Source organism: Citrus sinensis, chromosome 2, assembly GCF_022201045.2.
Source record: "Citrus sinensis cultivar Valencia sweet orange chromosome 2, DVS_A1.0, whole genome shotgun sequence".
NCBI lineage: Eukaryota > Viridiplantae > Streptophyta > Magnoliopsida > Sapindales > Rutaceae > Citrus > Citrus sinensis.
Genome location: NC_068557.1, coordinates 22,815,424 through 22,839,347, shown reverse-complemented (window position 1 = coordinate 22,839,347; position 23,924 = coordinate 22,815,424). Strand labels below are relative to the sequence as shown.

Sequence of the window (23,924 nt, the reverse complement as noted above, 5' to 3'; positions counted from 1 at the left end):
ATGGCCGTAGTGAGCAAGATTCTTAATGTTTGGTGTGAAAATTTCGAAATCGTGATGCGCTTTCTTGACAAGCTTTTAAATTGTTTCAACGTGCTATCCATCGACACCGAGTTCCCGGGCTTCCTCCGCAACACCCCCAGAAACGCACCGGCCGTTGAGTCTTACAATGATCTCAAGTTCAACGTTGACTGCACCCACCTCATTCAACTTGGCATTACTCTCTCCGACAACGAGGGCAAGATCAGCTATACTTTTGAATTCAATTTCTCTGACTTTGATCTCAAGAAAGACCTTCACGCTGGTGATTCTATTCAGCTTTTGAAGGATAGCGGCTTGGATTTTGACAAGATTCGGAAGGATGGGATTCCCAGGTGTGTTTTTGCTCCAAGATTCTTGGAGGTTCTGTCCAAACACAGAGAGAATCTCAAGTGGGTCACTTTCCATGGTTTGTATGATGTAGCTTACTTGGTTAAAATCTTTACCAACGACGCATTGCCGCCGACAGCCGAAGCCTTTTCTGGGGTTGCTGCTCTGTTTTTCCAGAGTGTTTTTGATATTAAAGTTGTCGCGGGATATTGTCAAGGATTACAGGGCCTGAAGCTGGGGTTATCAAAGCTTGCTAGGATTTTGAATGTTAAGAGACACGGAGGCGCGCACCATGCCGGGTCCGACAGCTTGCTCACGGCTGCTGTGTTTGCAGAGATGAAGAACCGCTATGAGCTTGAGGAAAGTGCGTTTGATGGGTTCTTGTATGGATTGGATTCGAGAATTGAGAGTAAGCCTGCAGAGATTATGATGTTTCAGTATATGCAGCCCTTGGTGATTCCTCAGCCCCTGCTTGTGCCTACACAATTTCATCATCCTCTTGCTTTAAGTTACTATGTTCCTGCTTGATTTTGATGTAAATATGTGTGATAAAGTTCTACACAGACTTTAAATTTTTTTTCCCTTCTGTTTTTCTTATGGTTATCTTCTATTTACATAGCTTTTTTCAAACTCCCAAAAGCTCTTGGCAAAAGTAAGATATACTAAAAGCTTCATGTTATATTTTGTTGTGTATTAAAAGTTGTACAATTTGATGGCTAAGAAGTAAAAACAAGAAAGTAAATGAATGAAAAGAAAACTAAAAATCTAAAAGTTAAAGAGAGAGAGAGTGGAACAATACCACGCAGGGAAAGAAATATCTACTGCATGATCGAGTAAGAGCAGCTCTGGAAATTCCAAATATAGAATCACACGACAGTTTCCCCTAATACACAGTGTGCGTGTGTGTTTATGTTACCAGTACAAGGAACCAAAAAACATATGAACCTGCTACTTCTGTAGAAGATATTCAAACAGAAAACCAGAGGCCTGTAATTATTATTTTTCTTTATAATATTCATGTCATTTATTTTTCTTCTCTGAATATTTATTCATGAAGCCAAAAACATTTAATTCCCTGATCCAGCGAGTCTTCGTCTTGTGGCATTTGAAACAGACACCTGTCCAAGCCTGTCTGCATTCTTCTCTATCATCCGCTCTTTGAGTGGCATATAATGTCGCATCCATACACCAGTATAAACCTGGAAAACAGCAATATGAGAAATAAACAAACAGCTAAAGTCACCCGAGTCAAAAAGGTTAATCAGCACACTCCGTTAGAAAAACAAAATGAGGATATCCAGTATCTCTACAATAAATTGAAATTAGAAACGGTTTTGAGTTTTAGAAAGGTAGCGATCCGATTCACCATATTATTTAGCGATAGCTCCCAGAAAAACAAACTGAGAACTCTTTCGTTGTCCTACATTTTATTTTTGATTTCTTTCCAATTGCAGAGCAGAATTTCACAACCAAAGTAACCTCTCACCTCTCAGCACTAGTAAAGTCTTATCCTAACCTCATTCTATTGAGACTTGTAGACAGAGATGCATCCTAACTGTACGCCACTGAAAATTGTATGTATTTGATCACATGTGGAATTTCATTAACTAAAGAACTAACCTGTTGGGGTCTCATTATCTTTGTGTCAGGATCATCCAAGGACTCTCGCCAGTGTGCTAAGTACCCAGCCATGCGTGGGATGGCAAATAGAACAGGGAAAAACTCCGTTGGAAATCCCATTGCCCTAATTACAGAGTAATAGTTTTTAATCCATTTTACACACAGAAGTAATAACAATGAGTAATTTTAATAAAATATCATTCGTACCTATATATCAACCCAGAGTAGAAGTCAACATTTGGATATAGCTTCCTCTTAACAAAATACTCATCAGATAGTGCAGCCTTCTCCAAAGCAACAGCAACCTGCAAATAGAATAAGCTCTCAGTAACTGCACAAATATCATCCATATGTAAACACATTCAAGAAAATCCAAAGTGAATACCATGTCTGAGTAATTGCATACTAACACAAATCTCTCATAATCAAAATTAGTTCAAAAGAGCATACAGCTCTATTAACTTGAACTGTGGCGAAGATCACTTTTGAGACAAGTTGAAATGAGCAAATAAGAAAAGACAGGTTTTTTTCCCTCACCGATAAATATGATTTAGTACGCATTTTTTATTTTTTTTTCTTTCAGGGATAAGCATAATTTGGTATTTGTCCATGTGGAGGAACAAGTCTAAGCAAAATTTGAAAGCAGAAAAGTACCTCAATAAGAGGATCCCGGCCAACAATGGAAAATACTTCCTCTGCTAGTTTCCTAATGACCTTTGCTCTGGGATCATAGTTTTTGTATACGCGGTGCCCAAAACCTGACATCTTCCTCTTTCTGAAAAAATAAAGTAGCAATGACAATCAGAAAAGCTAGAGGAAATATATATATATATATTACCTGACCTGTCAGAAACAGATTAACAGATTTTAGTAGTAAATAACAATTACCTATTCTTCACACCTTCAATGAACTCGGGTATATTCTCAACTGTACCTATCTCATTCAGCATCTTAAGCACAGCCTAAAAATCAAAAAGGTCAAAAAATATTAAAGAAGAGAGAATTAATTCCCCTGAAATAACATACTTTCTTGTTGTTCATTGAGCAGTTCAATTAACCATAACAACACTGCTTTCAACTTTTGAGCATGGAATATATTATGAAGATAAAACAAGTTATCATGCTTACCTCATTGGCTCCACCATGAAGAGGACCATAGAGTGCTCCAACAGCGCCAGCAAGTGCGGTATATACATCAACACCACTAAAAATAAAGGCATAAGCATATAACAAAACAATGTGGATGTCGCTTTATTCATTTAACAGAAGAGCTTAGATGCCTACCTTGATGCAAGATGACGGGCAGCAGATGTGGAGCAATTCATTTCGTGTTCAGCATGTAGTATGAAGAGAACATCCAGCACACGAGCTAGTCGGGGATTGGGTTTATATGCCCTATTACCTCTGCAGGTTTTATAGAGGAAACTTATTCAGTTTCAAGGAGGCCCCTATCCAATACTTGAACATTATTGAAAAAATTGGGTCAAAAGAAAAATCCATCACGATGTCAAAGCATTAAAATTGAATTCTTCAGTCTTTCATAAAGAATCTAATAGAAATGAAGGCATGAGTATAGCCCTTTGGAAAGAGTAGGAAAAGAAAGCAGAGAATATACAGTGAATCAAGCATGTATAGGAAGTTTTCTGAATAAGAAAGGTTGTTTGAAGGTAGAACTGGAGGTCTCCCTGCCATCCTCAGATAAGCTGCCGCTGCAATGGTTGGTGCCTGCAAAAGAAAAAATTAATTTAAATTTACTCACAGATTGAATTAAGTGGACAAGTTACAGAAAACAAAGATTGACGATAGTGATATTATATTAGTTCGGTGAAGGATAAAGATAATGTAGAAATATATTCAACTGAATAACCTTGCCAAGAATACGTGCTATTTGTTTGTCCCTCACTTGTTTCGACTTGTAAATATCTTGGCCCTGACAATAAAATAATCCAATATTAAATCTCATAGCACCATAAAATTTTCTCAAAAATTTAAAGCACACATAAATCTCTAGCAAAAACATTAGAGCATTAAAGGGTCAAAGCACTAATAAGGTCACTTAGTAGAAATTATAATATCAAAATTTATCTAAAAACTAAGGCTTTCCATAGATTAAATTTTCTGATAATGCATGGGATTGTAACACATCCATAACATCTACAAATGAAAAAACTACATGATGAGAATGTTTTGGCAACTTCCAGCAACCAGAAATGCACGGAGAAGGTAGAACTTAAAAAAGCCTAAAAAAAGTGATGCACGTGGTATAGATGGACTACGCATCGCATCTCATATAAAGAGCATCCAATGCCTAAAACTCTAAATTTAAACCATTAACTTACTTTGAGAGCAGGGTTGGCATCAGGATGAAAGATAGAAAGAGCACTCATAGCACTGACAAGCACTCCCATAGGGTGTGCATCATGAGGCATTGCCTGGATAATATCCTACAAAACAGATACGAGTACATACTAACTTGTAAAAAAAAAGTACATCCATATCCATGTGAGTATTTCATATCCATTTTGTGTCGTAGCGCTCATGTTCATGTGTCGTAGAAACCATGAAATATATAACTAACCATACAAGAGTCCAAGCAAAACAAAATGATAAATAAATAGACAATGATAAAATCTAACCAAAATTCCCTGTGGCACGGCAGAATGCTGAGACACAGCAAATTCCCAGTCTGTCAGCTGACTTTCGGAAGGCAAATTCCCATACACTGAGAATAAAAAAAGTACAAGACAAGATTTAATCCAACATAATTAACACCAACTGATCCAAACTAGTAAGCAAAACAAAGTTCATATTGATGATATAAGATTAGCAAAAACATGAACAAACTTACTCAAAAGATAAGCGACTTCCAAGAAAGAACTGGACTCTGCCAATTCCTCAATAGGGTAGCCTCTGTATCTAAGGATACCCTCATCTCCATCAATATAACAAATTGATGATCTCACAGGCGCCGTGTTCAAGTACCCCGGATCATACAGTTTCAAACCCTTGTCGTTCTTTCCTGTTGTTATCTGTAAATGTAAATCCACCAAATTCACAAACAAAGCGATAATTATAAATATACTAATTGAAAATCGAAAATTCTTATAGAAAGAAAAAAAAAGAATTTTATTAGTAATACTACAACCTTCTTGAAGTCGGTGGCTTTAACGGTGCCTTCCTGAGAGACAGGTATCTGGTATCTTTTGCCGGTTCGTTCGTCGACGACGGTCAAGCTGCCCTTGAGATTTCCCGGAGGTGGTACCATGGACTGAGCAGAGGTGCACCATGGCTCGATGAGCCTGCCTTGATTTGACTCGGTTGATGCCAAATGAGCTGTCAGTACGGCCAACCGCCCACGAGCTGTAACGGCCGACGATGATTCTACGCTTGGCGCCATTGTTTTTGAAGCAAAACTAGATAAAACGAGCTCTAGTCCAATTGATTCGGTTGATGAATGAGTCAATACAAATTGAATAAATGAATTTGCCTTCAAGTTTGATTGAGAGAGCTTTAAGCTAATCTGGTCAAATTACCTCTCTTTAAAAATAGGGAAATTTACACTAATAACCAAAAAAACTTTGCTTTTTTTCATTTTAACCCCTCAAAAATATTTCTATCAACATTAGTCATTAAACAACATTTGAGTCCAAAATACCCCTCCCTCATCTCTTCCCCAACACTCCCTTTCTCTCATCTCTCCCAAACCGATCCAACTCCCATCATCGGCGGCGACATCAACCCTCGTCGGCGGCGGCTCCATCTCTCACCGGCATCCGATCTACGATCCACAACCTTCAACAAAACCTAGGTTAGTCATTTTTCTTATTTTCATTAATTTAAAATGAGATTTTAGAATAATAATAGTTATAGCTTGAGATTGATAATGGTGGTGATGATGTTTGTGGTGGTTGGTGGTGGTTGGTGGTGTTTGGGAGTACTGTTTTTGATTTTGGAGTGATTGCGCTTAATTTTGGGGGTGGGAAGGGAGGGGGGCAGGGCGCGCGCCGGCGCCCATCGCTGGGCAGGCGCCTGTCGCACCAGCGCGCCTGTCGCACCAGCGCGCCTGTCGCACCAATTTTTTGGTGCGAGAGGGCCTGTCGCACCAGTTTTTTGGAGCGACAGGCTTGCCTGTCGCACCAGAAAATTAGAGTTTTTTTTTTAACGAGTTAATTTTTTATTTCTGTAAATATAATGTAATAATTTTATAAATATTACAGATACATGGCGAAATCAGAATCACCGGATATTGAAGTAGGCAAGATGTATTTTCGTTATGCTGATCACTTTCCTGGTCGAATTTCGAGCATGTGTATGTTATCTTCGGTCGTAAAAGCTATCGAGGAAAAATTAACAAAGCGGCAGTTGAGTATGTTCAAAAAGGATATATTTGGGCATTTCTTGGAGTATCGAAGTTTTCCATTTAGTGGGGTAATTTTGTATAATCTTTTACTGCGTCAAGTGGCCCATGAAGAAGATAGCCGTGAGGATCAGTTATGGTTTCAAATTGGTAAGCATTTGATTCGCTTGTCAATTGTCGAATGGTGCTTGGTTACTGGACTTTCATTTGGTGTTGATACCAATGAAAAAAATGATGAAATGGAGCAGAGGCTACGGAATACGTATTTTGGTGGTGTGCATCGTAAGATTAATGTGAAGCAATTTGATGCCGTATTTGTTAACATAAATATGTTAATAATATTGATTTTGATGATAACAAATTTTAAATGTATTTTGACAAAAATATTGGAGCTATTTCTGAATAAACGAAAACCCTTCTAATCATTGCCTTATTTCTTCATAAAAGATGGATTTTCAAATTAGAAAGAAATTCTCTGCAAAAACTTGTTTAAAATTGCAATTCTGGTCATAAACGGTGAACCGTTTATTTTAAACGGTTAACCGATTAAAGGCAGAGAGTAACACATTTCCTAAACCTCTAACCGTTTATGAAAAACAGAAAACACCCAAGATGGGAAGGCTACTGGAACCTAACGGTGAACCGTTTATTTTAAACGGTTAACCGATAACGTCCAGAATTGAAGGCTGTCCTCATCTGGCATTGATTAACGAAAACTGATAAGGCTGAATTGTTGTGCAGGTTACTGGAGCCAAACGGCAAACCGTTTATTTTAAACGGTCAACCGATAATATCCAGAAACGTTACTTCATGCAAGTCCTTAACCGTTTAGTGTAAATGGATAACAAATGCTCTTCTTGCAGGTCTCTGGAAGTTAACGGCGAAAGGGCAATCCTAAACGGCAAACCGTTTATTTGAAATTTGGCCCAACGGTAACTTTGACCAACCGAAACGGTTAACCGTTAATGGTTAACGGCGAACCGTTTTCTGTCCGACAGTTTGTAACGGCTAGATTTTCAAATCCAAGTATAAATAAGCTCATTCAAATTCAAAGAAGATTGATCACAACACGACCATTTTGAGCTAATATTTGAGAATACAATCTTCATAGAGCTTAGAACACATTCTTGCTTCATCTACTCACATATTAAGCATCATTGTGTAATCTTATATATTGTGAGAGGCAAAACAGTTTGTAATCTTTTACTTTGAGTGATTGTAAGTGTTGGGATACATTTGGGTTAAGAGATTGGGGATAATCTCTTGTTGTAAATGTCCATTGACACCTTGGAAGTCAAGTGTAAGCATTTGAAGCCTTGGAGGCTTGCTTAGTGGAATCCTCAAGCCCGGAAAGCTTGGAGGCGTGGACGTAGGCGAGGTTGGCCGAACCACGTAAAAATCTCGGTGTTTGAATCCCTCTTCCCTTATCTTTTTATATTGTGATCATCTTAATTGTTATTGCTTTGAATCTGATTTATAATTGTATTAAGTTTTTATTTAATAAATTGAATAATTTTTTAGAATCCCAATTCACCCCCCCTCTTGGGTTGCATACTTGTATTTCAGTATTTAAGGAGTTGAATTTCGAGGAAATAGACGATATGGACGCATTAAAGATTGCGCTGTTTTATTTTGCGGACAGAGTACTAAATGCAAGAAAAAATCACTGTCAAATTAATTTCGATTGGCTTGACCAAGTTGATGATATTCAGTACTTCCGAAAGCGTCCATGGGGTCTATTGTCGTGGGAAATGATTTACGAGAGTCTTGACAATGCACTATTCGAAAAAGACGAGAAATTTAAGAAGATTCGGTTGAAAAATCCAGATCATAATATTGAAAAATACAATCTTTACGGATTTACGTCTGGGGTGCAGGTGCTTTTTTTTGTTTATTAATAAGTTTTATAGTATTAAATATTTGATAGTTGTTTTATTTGATTTTTCACTTTGGTTGTTGTAGGCTTGGATTTATGAAGCAATCGGAGGGTTACCATCAACATGGGTCGTCAAAACGAAGAGTAAGATTCCCCGCATTCTGCAATGGAAGCCTATGGCGTCTTCGAGAATCAACTTTGCGGAGGTTTATTCGTTCTTCAACGACGAATCTCGTCTTGTAAGTAATATGTATTACTTATTTTTTTAACTTTACTAAATTTAAGTTGGGTATACTTACTTAAATTTTTCAATTAAATTTATGGCAGACGGACGTTTTACAAACTCTTGAGCCAAATTCAAAAGAGAGTAGCAGAAAATATTGGCTCTCTGTGAAGAATTACTTGCTAAGCATTCCAGACTGGGTTCATAAGGTCGGTATACTGTAAGTACAAAATTTTTTTTTATCGAAATTTTTGACTTTTCATTTAGTAATTTTAAATGATACTTTATATAGCACCAACCCTTAATCAACACGATGCCGTCGGTTACAAGACAATCGGACGAGCATGACGATCATGACAACATACCAAACCCAATACCAGAGCAGCGTCATGACACTTTTGAGCAGCGTCATGACACTTTTGAAGATGAGGTGACTGTTGATGACCACCCGCAGCAAACAGACAACTCTGATGACGCACGGGATTCTGAGGTTATAAATAATATACGATATTTTTCACTTTGGTTGTTATTATTTTTTTATTGTTATTCTAAAGTTTTATTTTTTTCTTTTGTATTAGTCGAGGACAAAGCAGTTTAATGATTACGTACGACGACGGCTGGATAAGATTGATCGTAACGTGTATGAAATAAAGTCAGAATTAAAAGATTTTAAAGAAACCGTTGTTGGCTTCATCGACACATTTTCTAAACGTCCAAATAAGGATTCTCCCACTGCACGCTCGTATGCGGTAAGCTAATTTAAATTAAATAATTATGTTCGTTTAACTTTTAATTTGATAATTATTTAATATGTTCTTTTTGGCGATTGTACAGGCCCCGGATGACTATGGAGTGTATACTGACGTGGGCAATGAAAATTTGTCTACGCCCACGTCATTGGTTAGTTTCTACGGGGATGTTAGTGGGGAGAGCGTGCAGGTGTTCACAGAGGTGCCTCCGGGCGTTAGTAAGTTCGGCCGCGTGTACATACCGTCGTATGTTTATAACAGTCCTTACATGATTCCTCCGGTCAGGCGAGGACAGAACGTCCGGAGGTTACCTCGACCCCAAATCATGGAGCATGCGATTGACATGAATACGAGTGTGGATGTAAATCCACTGAGAGGATTTGAGGACTCTAGTTTGTTTGCTGAGTTTGATCGATGGTTCACTGGTGATATCAGAGTCCGCCGGAACATCCAGCACCCGCGGTCATTCTTTCAAATAATTTTGGGGACAGCTTCGATGGCATGGCTAGGCGATGAGGTATTTATATTTTCCTCGTGGTGTATACTGTTGTGGATTTGTGTATAATTTTTTTTTTAAAATCGTAATATTTCTGTTTCTCTACAGCATATTCACGAGTATCTCCGCTTGATTAGCGAGAAACAACGGCAGTATCCAAATGCCTTACTCCAACGTGTCACACATACGGACACATTTTTTTGGGTAACGTGCCGACAAAACTTATAAATACTATTTAATTTCTTTAATTATTGCCTTTAAGTTTTATTAATTTATGCATTTCTTGGTTATCTATGTACTAGGTGTTCTTGAATCAGTTATGGAATAACGGGAATTGTGCAGTCGATTCAATGGTATTCGACGACCGCTTGAATAGTTATCTTTGTGGGCGACAGCATACAATGTCAAAATCAATGACGGATGTCGATATGGTATGTATTTTATTACATTTCACATGTTCTATACTGAAAATATTCGAGGAGTTGTTTTTTCTTTGTTGTATTTCAATTTCATATATAACGAACATGTTTTTTAATTTTTATATGCAGTTACTCATCCCTGTTAACTTGGACGGCGCGCATTGGGTACTAACACGAGTTGACTTTCGGAAAAATAAAGTCTGGATTTATGACTCATTACTCACATTTCGCGACGACAAAAGGTACAAGTTGAAATTCAAGCCACTTGAAGTTATATTCCCTCGATGGTTGGAATATGTTGGCTTCTACAATATACGACCTGAGTTGCGGAGTGAAGACCCGTGGAAAGTTATCGCAGTTAAGAGCGCGCCGCAACAAGAAAGAGGCACTGGCGATTGCGGTGTTTTTGTATTGATGGTTACGATGTATTTAATGTTCGGGCTTAGGTTGGAGTTTAACGCTAGTCATGTCGAGTACTTTAGAAAGAAGATTGCGGTTGATATATTTAATGACGATATTATATTGTAGACCTATGTAGTAATTTCAATGTTGAAATTTATATAATTTTAATGCCTCACATTTTGAACTTTAAAATAAAATAAAGTTTTATGAATAATAACAATTTTAACCAACGAAATACAAAAAACAATAACAGTTTTAACCAACGTAACACAAAAACAATAATAGTTTTAACCAACGAATAACACACAAAATACAACTAACTTCGAGTCGACACAATAGGATTCTTACATCGCTTACGATTATGGCCAAGTTCATGACACCGGCCGCATCTTACAGTTCGCCGGTCAACGTCCTCGCCAGCCGAGGGTATTCTGCGCTCTTTACGACGTCCAGGTGGCGGTGCCTCAACTGGTGGGTATACCTGCAGCTCCTGAATTTCATCTGGAACTTCCCAATCAGCCACATCACCAACTGGCTCCACTGGTTGTGCATAAGCCATCGCCAACGATTCTGTAGTGTAAAAGTCCGAGCAAAGGTTAATAAAATCCACCCGGTGTGTTAGACACGCCGCAATTGCATGAGCACACACAAGCTGATCAAGCTGAAACACTCTGCAGGAGCAAGTTCTCTTTTGCAAGTCAACCAACCCTTCCTTAAGCCCACCGCCTATAACTTGAAAGCGATGCGGAGACACCGGCCGAACTATCATTCTTTCAGCTATAGTTCTCCTCTCAGTGACTATTTCATCCGCCCATGTTGTTAGCCGAGTAGTCATTGATTCAGCCACAATTTTTCTATCATAAAACCATTGCTGCAATGTTTTCCTGAAGTGATCAACAAGATGAGTAACAGGAAATTTTCGAGGTTCCCTCATGAAAGCATTAACACTCTCCGCGATGTTGGTGGTAAGAATGCTGTACCTCCTACCTTGAAACTGAGACCTTGCCCAATTACACGTACCGACATTATTTTCTAGGTAATCAGCCGCACCCGAGTGGATCATCCACAACCCTTCAAGTTGTCTCTTAAATTCCTCGTGGCCATATGCTTTTGCTGCATTAATAAAGGCAGGTTCAAATTCATCCCAAAGAGCTTTGGACATTCTAAATTGTGACTTAATGTTACCTTTGACGTGGTAAAAACAAACGCCATGAGTTGCATTGTGAAATACTTTAAGAACGACTCTCCTTATGGCAGTGCATCGATCAGAGATAATTACCAACTCAGGTCTATCACCAATCACTCCATGTAACTTCATCATAAACCATTCCCAAGCATTATTATTTTCTGAATCCATGATCCCAATGGCTAACGGATACAATTGATTGTTACCATCAAGACATGTTGCCACGAACATGCTTCCACGATATAATCCCTTCAGATGAGTACCATCTACAGCAATGACAGGCCGAATGTACTGCATAAACCCCTTGATGGAAGATCCGAGTGCTACAAAATAGTACAAGAAATTACCATCTCCATCCTGCTCGAGGTGAGTGACTGTACCCTCATTCGCTGTAGTTAGTACGTGAGAGTATTTAGGGAGCAAGTTGTATGACTCTGCAGGGTTGCCGCGTACTATTTCAAGACCAACTTCTCTCGCCCTATATGCCTGCTGGTATGTTAACTGAACACCGTATTCCTGTTGCATACCTGCTCTTATGTCATTGGGAGTATAAATCCTCTTATCTTGAATATACTTTTCTGCAATAATATGACCGACAACCCGGCTCCTTACTTGATGACGTCCATCAACCAATACCTCATTATGACAAGTGTGTACATTATCAATTCTCTTCACCACCCAAGGAACATGTTGCTCGTTCGAACTTCTAGTTGCTCGAATACGCCATTTACATGATTCTGAACAACAGTGAGCCTCGAAACGTGTCGTAGTAGACCGTGCAATCTTGAAATCAAACTTATCTCTAAAGGCCACCTTGCGTAGTTGTAATATAAGCTCATTCTTCTCAGCAAATAGCTTACCCACGCTGATATCATCTGAGTCACAACTACTAACAAAGCTTGGAGCAACCATGTTCGAAGGTAAAGTTGGAGCAAGACTTGTAAGGGGGTCAATTCTCCTTCTCGATCGAACCATAGAAGGAATAGGTCTATTGCCTCTGTTATTCACAGGAGTATTGTCTTCACACTCATCCTCATCTTGAAACGACGGAACATTCGAAGGACCGGCTCCTCCATCATCACCATCATTATTGAAACGAGTGCCCCGCCTTGTATTATTATAAGGTTCTGCACAAATATTATCCCCCTCTGTCTCATTATGAAAATCATCATTGTCCCGAAAATCATTGTTGTGATACGGAGAATATTGTTGCTCCAACGACGTTGTTATTGGAAATACCGTTGCTCCAACATCCTGTAACGTAACGCCATTATCATCAATGTTGTCATAATTGTCGTGGATTGGAGAGTAATATTGCTGCAGCGATATTGTCCTTGGCAACACCTCTTCATCATTATCGGGGCCAGACATATTTGCTCTAAACGAAGTTTCTGTATCGACATGTGGCTCAATACCTTCGCTCGGAACTCGAGGTGATGTGGTCACGAATATAGGAATGCATCCAAAATTAGCTACGTCAGATGCCATATGCAACACAACCCTCACCATTTCATCATCACATATATCCATGGGCATTGCACATATACGATATAATGTGTTACTAGACCTCAAAGTTGTCTTCATTGTGATACTATAGTCATTAGGATTTATTTTTAACACCTCGTATACTCTTGCCAATAACTGATCAAACAGGTAATTTTTTCCAACCAAAAAAGCTTGATTTTTACCATTCACGTACTCCATACAGCCATTCTCTAATGTCTCCCACCAACCATCGTAACACAATTCAAGTACAACTGAATCCATTAAGCCTTAAATTAAAAAAAAATTTATTTCAGTCCTAATTAAAATAATACAATTTTAATAAATCTCCAAGTTTTGCTGCGACAGGCAGCCTGTCGCCAAATTCAGATTCACCCGACTGAGTTCAGTAAGTTCAAAAAATAATTCATACCAGTAAGTGATGTCGATTTGTGTTGAATCTGGATAGATTATGATCGGATATCACTTTCACAGTTGTCTTTTGCGGTTGCCGTTGGCTGATGATTCAAGAATGAAAAACTGCTTTTGGTTTGGCGAGATGGGAGAAACAATGTTGGTTTTGTTCTGTAAAGAAGGGTAATTTGGGAAGAAAGGCTTGTGTTTGGCTAATGTTGATAGAAAAAAATTGAGAGGATTAATTACGAAAATAATAAAATATTAATGATTATTTTTGTAAATTTCCCTTAAAAATACTGCCCCGTAGGCAATGTGTTTCGTATTATCGATATGGAAATTATTTTAATGTCATAAAAGTTTTTACTCGAAACCTTATCTATTTATTAATTAATTAAAACCTGTCAATTTTCTTGCCCGAGCAGCAGCATTGCGTCGTGATGCTCTCCGAATCAACGGCTGAAGTTGTCGTGATCCACAGAGTGAAGTGAAGGTAGTTTCATTGGTCACACCATACCATAGTGTTTCTTCTGGAAACGTGAATTTACAACTCACAAGGTTCTGCAATGCTGCTTTCGTAATTATTTGCGGGGCCCAATGTGACGCGGCTGATAAGATAATACTTGATCGTTGCCAAGTCGACAAATCCTAGGGATGCTAAACATTGACATTGTTTTTTCTTTTTCTTTTTTTTAATCATTACCAAGAAAATCACTTAGACGATTTAACACGATACAACACAAAAAGCGTGGTGGGTGGTTTATGATGGTTGCAACTTGAGCCGGCGGCTCAACTAATATAATTTAACCAAAAAAACTTATGTTAAATGATTGGGAGCAAAATTTATTACACAGCATTAGCTGCATTAGAGAGAGTGTTACTACAGAAGAGTTTATCTGTTACTAGCTATTTTTGGTACCAAAAGCGATGAAGTTCACACTAATGTCATCGGATAGAGACCATCTTCCTGTTAAAGGATTGTACACAAATCCAGCCATCTCTTTAACCTGGATGAATAAACCCAATCATCAAAGTCAAAAAAATGTTAGCGACATGAATGCAAGGAGTGTGAGTTGATAAAGCGAGCAACCCAAGCGAAAAAAAAAAATGTGTATATTTGGCTTACATCTATGGAAGCACGTTGTAGAATTAGCACGAGCTCTTCGGGAGTAAGGAAACTTGACCACTGATGTGTACCTTTTGGAAGCTGAACAAATCAAGCATACAGTAACATCAGATTAACATGATGACCACACTTAGAAAGATTTGAGAGGAAAAGCTGGGCCTAATGACAAGACCAGCAATAGAAACAATGGTTAAATGTTATTAAATAAATCATCAAACATTTCATTTTAGCTATAATCCATTTTATCAATTATGAGATGAAAATTTAAATACAACCAATAGTAAGCTTGAATAACTTCTATGCTGAAAAATCATATCACTACTAAAGGCTGCATGTTGATGAGAGTGAATTTGACAGGAACTCATAAATGAACAAATCAAAATGTTTAGAGATGAATCATCTCAGGTGATGGAGAAATCTAAAGGCAAAGAATATTCTATGATGTGAGATATGCCCCTAAATGCAAATCAACAGATACCACTGCCTGAATGAGCAACAGAATAATACCCAATGGAGGATGTGTTCTGCTGCAATGATGGCAGTTGCATATGCTCTCACAGAACGATTTATTGTTGAAATCACTGTAGCTCCCTCAGATACGGTTAATGCAGACAAAGACTTGCAGAATTCAGCAGGATCTGCTACATGCTCAATTACCTGAAGTGAAAATGATCAAATTGGCCATAAAGTTGTAAGCAATTTTCATAAACTTGAGCAAACAATATGTTCATTCTTCACAAGAAAAACTGTACACATGCATGGATACATATACACTATACAATTATATGGATGGATGAGGAGTAAGGGAGTGAGCACCTCTGAACCAATCACAGCATCGAACTTCCTCTGTTCCTCTACGAGCTTCTCTGTCCATTCAATTATATTTATGCAATAAACAAGTAATCATAAAAGGTATTGGAATAAAGAATGACCCAAACTTATTAATCATTCTAGAGCGAAAAATCAGAACCAATAAATAGCTAACTAAAGATATCTGGGGAAATAAAGATACCATTTGACTTTTTGATGTAGAAATTATCACCATATCATAGTCAATCAGCACACCAAAATCATGTATGACATTCCTCTCCAATATATTGACATCACTACAAGTTCTATGATTTTATCCACTGCTAAGTAATCGCTTACAATGCCCTCAAGTTTTTCTCATGGATGCTTGAAGGAAAAAGACATGAGAGTAGCAAACGTATTTTAATAAACTTTGGCACCTCAATCATACATGCATTAACAAACTAAAGCACCAGCAAAGCAATCTATAACAAGCTATAACATGGCAATACCAAAACAAACTCCAAAAAGGTACTGCACTCAAGCAGAAACGTAGAATGGTATCAATTCTCATCAGAACTTTTACCAAACTGTGATCTCATAATGCATAAATGCACAAAATCAAGCATCAATCCTCACAAATATGTTCACCACACAAAGGGATGTAACCACCCATTAAGAAAGATAGATTTGCAAACACAGCAATAAGAATTTAAATGCATGTAGAATTGAGATTACTAGAAAGCTTGACCTACAGGCTACAGAGGAGATGAACTAGATTGGCATATACCAGCTGTTGTGCAGCAGTACTCAATAGTTGAAGTCTCTGGATCCAAATCCTGTCCAAAAGATGGTATGTTAAAATCGAAAACTCTATCAGTGAAAGCAAAATGAATATAACCCATATATAAAGATTAAAATTTGTAATTTAGAGTGATAGTGCTTAGAGAAATTTAATATTCAAGAATACTGCCTCCAGGGGCAATTTGAGTTTCATACATTCATCAGCAAAGAATAAATGTTAAATCCAGAATTAGCTAGAAAATATAAATGTATTCATATCAATTTGACATGATCTAAATAAGAAAATGACAATACAGCATGCAGGCGTGCGATCTTGATATTTTTCTCCACAGCATCAATGCCAGTTACAGTAGCTCCCATTCGAGCCAAAGGCTGAAGCAGCAACGGAAAGAATAAATATTAGCCGAAGACAACATCTTATTGGAAACCATTTTATGATAACAGTGAAAAATTAATAATAATAAATGAATCAGTATGAAAATGGCTAAAATTTACATGTGTATACCTACGTTCCCTGACAACATTATTACCACTCAACTTTCCTCGCATCAACTTCTAGCCAATTTTGCGAGTTAGATAACCAGTAATAAGATATATCTACCCAGTCAGCGATTTTGTACTCTATAATTGAAGCTAAAAATACAGGATTGAAGCTAAAAAGTAGACTTCAGTTTTGTGATTGCTGAAACCCATCATGCTAAAAAAATTAAAAACAAAGGAATGCATGAATGTTATATATCATCACGAAAGAACTCGAAATCCCCCATAAACAATGTATTCTTTTTTTCTGGATGCAGTTGAAGTGAGGGAAAGACAAACTAAATAAATAAATAAATACCTCTGAAAGGATTCCACCTCCACACCCAACATCAACAATGTTTAGTCCTTCAAATGGCCTAGCAGAGTAAGGATCTTTCCTGAAACAAGGAAAACCAATCAGAATCAAAAGAATAAGGACGAGAGAGAAATTTCACTTCTTATAATAAAAGATAACTCAAGAAAAATATAATAAATGCAAAGAAAGAAGGCATATCCAAATCAACAGAGGCCCTTCAGAAAGAAACAAGTAACCGTGCACCAAACTTGCCTCTGCCAAAACGTAATTTTGCCATAGAAAGCTACTTCTGAACAATCTAAGGAATTTTTCTAATAGCAAGGCAATTAAGTGATTAACTCCATTAAAAGAAGCTAAAATATGGACACTCTGGGCGGTGATCCATATTTATTTTGAATACTAAAAGTATCAACAGTTAAAGCTAACAGTAGCCAGAACAATATGGGGGAAAAAATCGTAGATTTTGATTTTAACAAGTAAATAAATAAGAGGCAAATGAAAATGAACCTGAAATGTCGACAAAGAGTGGAGCGGATGAAAGCCAATCTGGTAGGATTCAAGGCATGCAATGGTTTATACGGCCCTTCAGCGTCCCACCTAACGTTGATAACAATAACAGAAAATATTTTTATAATTAATTATCCATATAATACACGTATCAAATAGAAAAGCGGCAAATATTAACCAGAAAATGAGAGAAAAATTGAACCAGGTATCAGCAATGGCGGAGAATTTGGCGAGTTCGGCATGTTTCAAAGAGGAGGGAGCTGAATGTTTCTTGTTGTTGTTGAGTTGGCTGTGATTTTCAGCTGTGTTAATAGAAGGCGAAACTGAAGCTGAATCGATGGCCGTTGAAGCAATCGGTTCTTGAGCAAGAGTGGAATCTGAGAAGAATCTGACACTGAGAAGAGCTCCGTTACATCCGCTAAGAATACGGAGATGCCTCGCCGCCATTTTTGAGATTGAATTTGAACCCATTCTTTCTTTCTTTTCTTTCGTTCTTTCCTTCTCTCTCTCGATGTATTTTTTCGACTCGGCGCGTCGATGCCTCTGATCGAGAAACAGCACCGTTTTTTCAGATCGGCGGGTGTACTTAGAGATTTAAATACTAAGTGTCCATTTCACACTCTTTGGGCGCGGGCTCACAACAAAGTGGGCCTTACTTGTTTGAGCTTGGGTCCATTCTGAATGGGCGTACAAACAATGGGGAAAACCCACTTTGTTTTAAACCCCAAACAAAAAAAAAAATTCAGTTTCACTTCACAAATTAGGCAAAAAGACAATATATTTATGCAATTCAAAATATACGTATGCATAGTGTTGTTCTTTTCAAGCATCTATGACATAAGCAAGATTTTGAAGCTTGCTTACTTTTGGGGGCATCAAAATTGGCAAAGAACTTAAAATTATTACAAAAAGCAAAGCAAAAGCCAAAAGGTGAAGGAAGAAAAAATATGTAAATGTGAAAATGTAATTTCCAAATGTAAACGTAATGTATATTTTTGAAGTAGTACAGCTTTCCCACGTGAGTCCCCTGAAAATTTACGCAAGTTTGGCAGTCTTCCCACGTGAGAAAGTGACAGATATTTTTAGCTGTCTCAATCCCCCCCCCAATTTCTTTTGCTGTCAAATTTCTAAACATTACATTTATGCATTTCAGAATTCAGAGTATCATTGTCTCCCCCCTCACCCCACTCATTCTCAATCCTGTGCTGCACTCTCTGTGTAATGTGATGTGAAAGCCTTTGCCCATCGCACGTTTTTGAGTCATTAACCTAATTTGTATGAAGAGGCCCTTTTTTGATGTAAATGGCTTCACTTTCACGGACGCGGCAGTTGTTACCAAAACGAACTTACATGACAAACTGGGAAGACACATTTTTAATGACACTTTGCAGAGGTTCATTCAACATGAGAAATGGGTGGTTGGGTGTGACCACTGAGTAGTCACTGACCCAGAAAGACACATTAATTTCTACTATTTTCCTCTTTATTGCTAGTGAGGGTAAAAAATAGTGCGCTTCTGGGCATTTTTTCAAAGTTACTTGCTTGTTCTCTTCCTCTAAAAAGGAAATCCTGTTTGATTGTTCTCAGAAATGGTAGCCCACCATATTGTGGGAATTGATCATCATTCATTGATAATATAGTCTTAAATTGATTTCAATTATTACAACAACAACAAAATATCAAGAAACACTGTTTAGATAGTTCTGTTATGGCACAACCTAAATATCTTGGGCTCAAAACAAATTATCAGATAAATAATAATTATAATGTGCTCACACTGTAAGTATGTTAAGGGATCTAAACCACTTACCCATATTATTATGGGAAATTATCTACCATCCACCCGTTTTTTCACCGTTTTTCAAAAATACACAATTTTTTTTTTGTTGGAATCCACCTGAAATTACATTTCTTTTCATTTTTCCACTTTCATTTGGAGATCGTTATAACTTTGCTAACATCATAAGAGTAAAATCGTCATTTTACAATGATACAGTGGTGGATATGTGTAAAATAATACAACTTCGAGTGGAGGTTAGAAAAAAAATTAAGAATTGTGTATTTTTGAAAAAATACGAAAAAAAAATAGGTGATCGATGGATAAATTATCTTTTATATTTGAGGGTAAAAAAGTCATTTAACCAATATTTTGTTAATTTTCTTAACGGATTCTAAACAGAAGTAGAAAAATGAAAAAAAATGTAATTTCAGGTGGGTTTTAGAAAAAAAAAATTATATATTTTAAAAAAAATTAGAAAAAAATGGATGGATAGTGGATAATTATTATATGTGAAAAAAATGTGGTTTATGGCTAAAGCAACGGTGATATTTGCCTTAAGAGGAGTGAGACTGAAAATGTTGATAGTAAAAGACTATGAAAGGAACAAACAGCTGGTTGTAGTACAGTTGAGACTGTTCCACATTGTGAGGTAATATCAAAAGTAAGAAAAGGAGAGCTGAAGAGGTGTGGGATCCAGCTCTTTCTCCAATATCTGTCAAAATTTCTTTCAGGTGTTCATGTGAGTCAGTCTCCTGTGCCTCCGGTGGTCTTGTTTCATCAACCGCTGTAGTGGCCGTTGTTCAAAAAACCAACCCCACTTCTATTTATTTCTTTTTCATCTCTCTATTTGTTTACTATCAAAATTTTGTAGATTCTCCTTTCAAAAAAAAAATTTTGTAGATTCTATTTCAAAGATCTGTCCTCAAACTTAATCAAAGTTGAAATAGGTTGGTACTTGGTAGTAGATTGCCTAACTTTCAAGTTCATCTATTACTGTGACTCTCTCTGCAGGTCCACTAACAGTACACCATGTCCCTCAAAAAAAAAATATGTCAGCAGATGCTTCCCCTCAGCATGCCGCTCACTAAAATCCCTCAAAAGTGCCAATAGTAAAGCCTCGAGGCCAAAGGCATGAATTTTTTTCTGGTATATATGTTAGGAAAAATGTGTTTACATTCTTTGCCTTTCAAAATTTGTAAAGAATTTCAGTTCTACATGTTATTGCTTGAACTTCACATCAACTCAATGCTTCACAGGGAGTAATCATAATCAAACGTTCATGAGTCCAAGCAAAAGTTTGACATAAGAAGTAGAATGACTGAGGCAGAAAATTTTGGGAGAAAAGAGAAGAGGGGAAAAAAAAAATTAGCTTCAATCATTATTTTTTGTAAATTAATTATATTTCCTTTTTTATATTCATTTTTATTTTATCTGTTTAATCAGCTGGATGATTAATTAGACTAGACACAATACAGAAAAGGGCCCCACAACAGGCTCATGTAGTCATGTCAAATCCTGAATTATGTTCACATCAGACCAAAATCTAAAAATTCGGCATAACTTTGAATGAGTGAAACTTGATCATGAACAAAAATAGAGTTAAACTAAAATACTTGGTACAGTAGATCGTCTGAAGTCTGAACTTAGCAGATATTATAAAATTCATCTAGTTCTTGAAAAGCTTTAGGAAATCCCATAAATACTATTAAACATGAAGAATGCTACAGACATATAACAAGAAGTATATAGAAAAAGTGTACTCAAATTCTTAATCATACTAGAAACAACATATAATGCAAAGCAAAAGCACCCAAAGCAGGGAAGAGAGAGAATGATTTTTGGAGTCCACGTGGAGCTTGAGATTTCTTCACTGGTTTGATTAAAGAACCATTTTTGTTGCTTCCACATATGCTTACTCCGATTCCAATCTTGACACTATATGCCTCGGCTGGATTCAAGCAAAGACCTGGATTTCCACTAAGGTCCAAGTTCCTGCCCAATCTCTTCAAGAAACTTGAGTTGAAAGGAACCACACCATCCAAGAAATTCCTGCTAAGATTCAAGTGATAAATGTGAGAGAGACTGCCAAAGACTACAGGGATTTCACCGGTTAATCTGTTGTTTTGAAGGGACAGGGTGCTTAAATTGTTAAGCTGTGAAAAGCTCGGCGGTATAGAACCTGAGTATCCTGAATTGGCAAGCCTGAGTTCTTGTAACTTCACAAGGATGCCAAACTCTACAGGCAAAGGTATAAACATAGGATTATCATCCATAAGGAAGTATTGCAAGCTTTGTAATTTTGCCAATCCTTTTGGAAAATTTCCTGTCAATTTGTTGTTACTCAAAGCCATGAAAGCCAATAAACTGAGCTTATCAATGCTGTCAGGAATGCTACCAGTGAGTGAATTTGAGCTCAAGTCCAGCTTTTGAAGCATACCCAGCTGGCCAATGGTGCTGGGAATGGACCCAGTAAGTGAGTTATAGCTCAAATCAAGGCCTACAAGATTTCTAAGGTTGCCCACTTGGACTGGTATGGTACCTGCAAGCAAATTATAACTCAAGTCAAGGTGTACCAAAGAATTCAAACTGAAAATTTTAACTGGGATTTGACCATTTAGGCGGTTTTGTGACAGTGTGAGGATCTGTAGGAACTTCAAAGAAGAAATTTGTGGTGGGATTGGACCAACAAGAGCTGGGTTTGATCTGAGGCTGAGCTGCTGAAGCGAAGAGTTGTAGAGTCTGTCAGCTGAAACAGAGAGGGTTGTCTTAGTGTGAGTGAAACAACTAAAAAAGAACACAGATTGTAGATAAGAAAGAGAGAATATTTGATATGGAAATGTGGCTGTTTTCTTGCAAGTTGGGTTTGGTCTGGTGCCAAAGTCAAGTCTAGTGACATGGAGGTAACCGTCATTGCCCTGTTTGCACTCAATCCCAGGCCAAGAAGAGCCAGGCTTACAAGGGTTAGAATATGAGACTCTCCAGGATTGATCACTGGACATAGAGTCCATGATCTTGAAAAGAGTCTCAGCTTCGGATGGAAGCATGCCGTTTGGGGGTTGTTTCTTTGCATGGGGGGATATGGTAGAGACGGAAGGAATAGAAGAAAGGAAGAAGAAGAGAAGCAGCAGAAGAAGAGGAAAAGAGAATGCCAAGGGACTGTTCATTTTGGGGAAGTATTGTATTATGAAGGTCTGAGTATGCCGATCGGCTGTAGCAGCTAAATGAATTGTGGTTTTAGAAGTGAGTTTCATTTGATGTTTGTGCTGTAGAGGCCGGAGGGGAACATGGAACTCAAGTTAAAAGGAAAACATGTTAATAAGATAAAAGAGAGAGAGAGAGAGAGAGAGAGAGATGGGAGTTGGTAAAAGAAGGAAGTGACTGAAGTGATATGTGGCGTAGTGATTAATAGTGGGTCAAGACATTTGAGTGAGAATTTGACGCCAAGGTAGGGTCTAAAAAGATTGGAAACATATTTGATTCTCTGATTCTAGAGAGACAGCGAAAGGAAAAGAAGGCTGGGTTGGGCCATCGGGGGCATGCTTCATTTTAACAGACATTGTAAAAAGTGTTATTAAATCACATATTTCATACGCACAAATGGGTTCGGTTCATGGAATTGAATAGAAAAGCTCCACTTTGTAATTACAATTGATTTAACATTCAAGTATTTTCAAAAATTATGGTGGGGCGGGCGTGTGACAAGTAACTATGGCCAATGGGCCGTGCCAGCACGTGTCGGCCCACCAATTTGGTGGGTCGTGCCGTGCCTACATTTTTTTCAGTTGAGCCCGTCACGGCCCACGGCACGAGCCCTCTCGTGCCGTGCCGTAGGCCGTGCCTAAAAAAAGCCCACCAATTTTTTTTTTTTTAGCGTGCCTAGCGTGTTTTATTCAAGCCCACGTGCCTGACGTGCTTTTTTAAGCCCACCAACATAATAATAATAATAATAATAATAATAATATTCACAATTATAATTATATTAATTTTTATTAAGAGAGCAATTAACATTTTATTATTAGTTTATCACAATTTCACAACTATATATTTTATTTCACAATAATCAATCATAATTCATAACACAACAATACATAAATTTAATTAAATTTAATTCCATAGATCATAATAATAATTAATTAAAATTAAAAATACAATCCTCGAATAATCATTATAATAATTAATTTCTAGATGAACATCGGTCAAGATTGTCATCAGAGACATTAGACTCTTTGTTGTGTTTGAAAGATTGGGAAGATGCTGAACACCGAGTGCAACAAGATTGGCAAAATGCTTTAATTAAACAAATTGAGAGTTTGAATGTTGATCAAGATGAAGTGGATTCAGATTATGCAGAGTACTGAACATTGAAGCCACTTCCAAAGACTAGAGATTCTTTTTTCTTGTAACTTTTTGAAACAATTTTTATTAGTGAGAAGGTTGTAAATTTGCAAATGATAGATGATTCAGTAGGTGCCAACCTAGTTGAGATGTACTGT

General features: G+C 37.4%; 6 protein-coding genes across 6 annotated transcripts; 2 read left to right on the top strand and 4 right to left on the bottom strand.

Annotated features, from left to right (window-relative positions):
- On the top strand, window positions 1-894 carry LOC107174345 (putative CCR4-associated factor 1 homolog 8). Its single transcript, XM_015525155.3, has one exon. It carries the CDS (start codon window positions 1-3, stop codon window positions 892-894), a length of 894 nt encoding a protein of 297 aa, XP_015380641.1.
- A 260-nt stretch (window positions 895-1,154) lies between these two features.
- On the bottom strand, window positions 1,155-5,528 carry LOC102629069 (citrate synthase, glyoxysomal). The gene is made up of 13 exons (XM_006492186.4): window positions 5,132-5,528; window positions 4,835-5,015; window positions 4,623-4,708; window positions 4,326-4,430; window positions 3,854-3,916; window positions 3,602-3,711; window positions 3,271-3,390; window positions 3,115-3,190; window positions 2,875-2,948; window positions 2,641-2,761; window positions 2,194-2,291; window positions 1,987-2,110; window positions 1,155-1,565 (listed from the first exon to the last, which is right to left on the bottom strand). The coding sequence occupies exons 1-13, from the start codon at window positions 5,381-5,383 to the stop codon at window positions 1,434-1,436; spliced, it is 1,542 nt and encodes a 513-aa protein (XP_006492249.1). The 5' UTR covers window positions 5,384-5,528; the 3' UTR covers window positions 1,155-1,433.
- A 2,416-nt stretch (window positions 5,529-7,944) lies between these two features.
- On the top strand, window positions 7,945-9,707 carry LOC127900334 (uncharacterized). The gene is made up of 7 exons (XM_052434974.1): window positions 7,945-8,220; window positions 8,306-8,458; window positions 8,547-8,651; window positions 8,735-8,932; window positions 9,021-9,191; window positions 9,277-9,608; window positions 9,683-9,707. The coding sequence occupies exons 1-7, from the start codon at window positions 7,945-7,947 to the stop codon at window positions 9,705-9,707; spliced, it is 1,260 nt and encodes a 419-aa protein (XP_052290934.1).
- Window positions 9,708-10,824: 1,117 nt separating this feature from the next.
- Window positions 10,825-13,203, bottom strand: LOC107175842 (uncharacterized). Its single transcript, XM_015527622.2, has one exon. The coding sequence runs from the start codon at window positions 13,201-13,203 to the stop codon at window positions 10,825-10,827; it is 2,379 nt and encodes a 792-aa protein (XP_015383108.2).
- A 1,186-nt stretch (window positions 13,204-14,389) lies between these two features.
- On the bottom strand, window positions 14,390-18,222 carry LOC102628803 (ubiquinone biosynthesis O-methyltransferase, mitochondrial). Its single transcript, XM_006492185.4, has 9 exons — window positions 17,854-18,222; window positions 17,652-17,741; window positions 17,148-17,226; window positions 16,604-16,681; window positions 16,296-16,344; window positions 15,533-15,582; window positions 15,224-15,373; window positions 14,717-14,797; window positions 14,390-14,597 (listed from the first exon to the last, which is right to left on the bottom strand). Exons 1-9 carry the CDS (start codon window positions 18,120-18,122, stop codon window positions 14,493-14,495), a joined length of 951 nt encoding a protein of 316 aa, XP_006492248.1. The 5' UTR covers window positions 18,123-18,222; the 3' UTR covers window positions 14,390-14,492.
- Window positions 18,223-20,987: 2,765 nt separating this feature from the next.
- Window positions 20,988-22,868, bottom strand: LOC102628305 (receptor like protein 29). Its single transcript, XM_052433751.1, has 2 exons — window positions 22,043-22,868; window positions 20,988-21,970 (listed from the first exon to the last, which is right to left on the bottom strand). The coding sequence occupies exons 1-2, from the start codon at window positions 22,680-22,682 to the stop codon at window positions 21,204-21,206; spliced, it is 1,407 nt and encodes a 468-aa protein (XP_052289711.1). The 5' UTR covers window positions 22,683-22,868; the 3' UTR covers window positions 20,988-21,203.
- Between the last annotated feature and the right edge of the window lie 1,056 nt (window positions 22,869-23,924).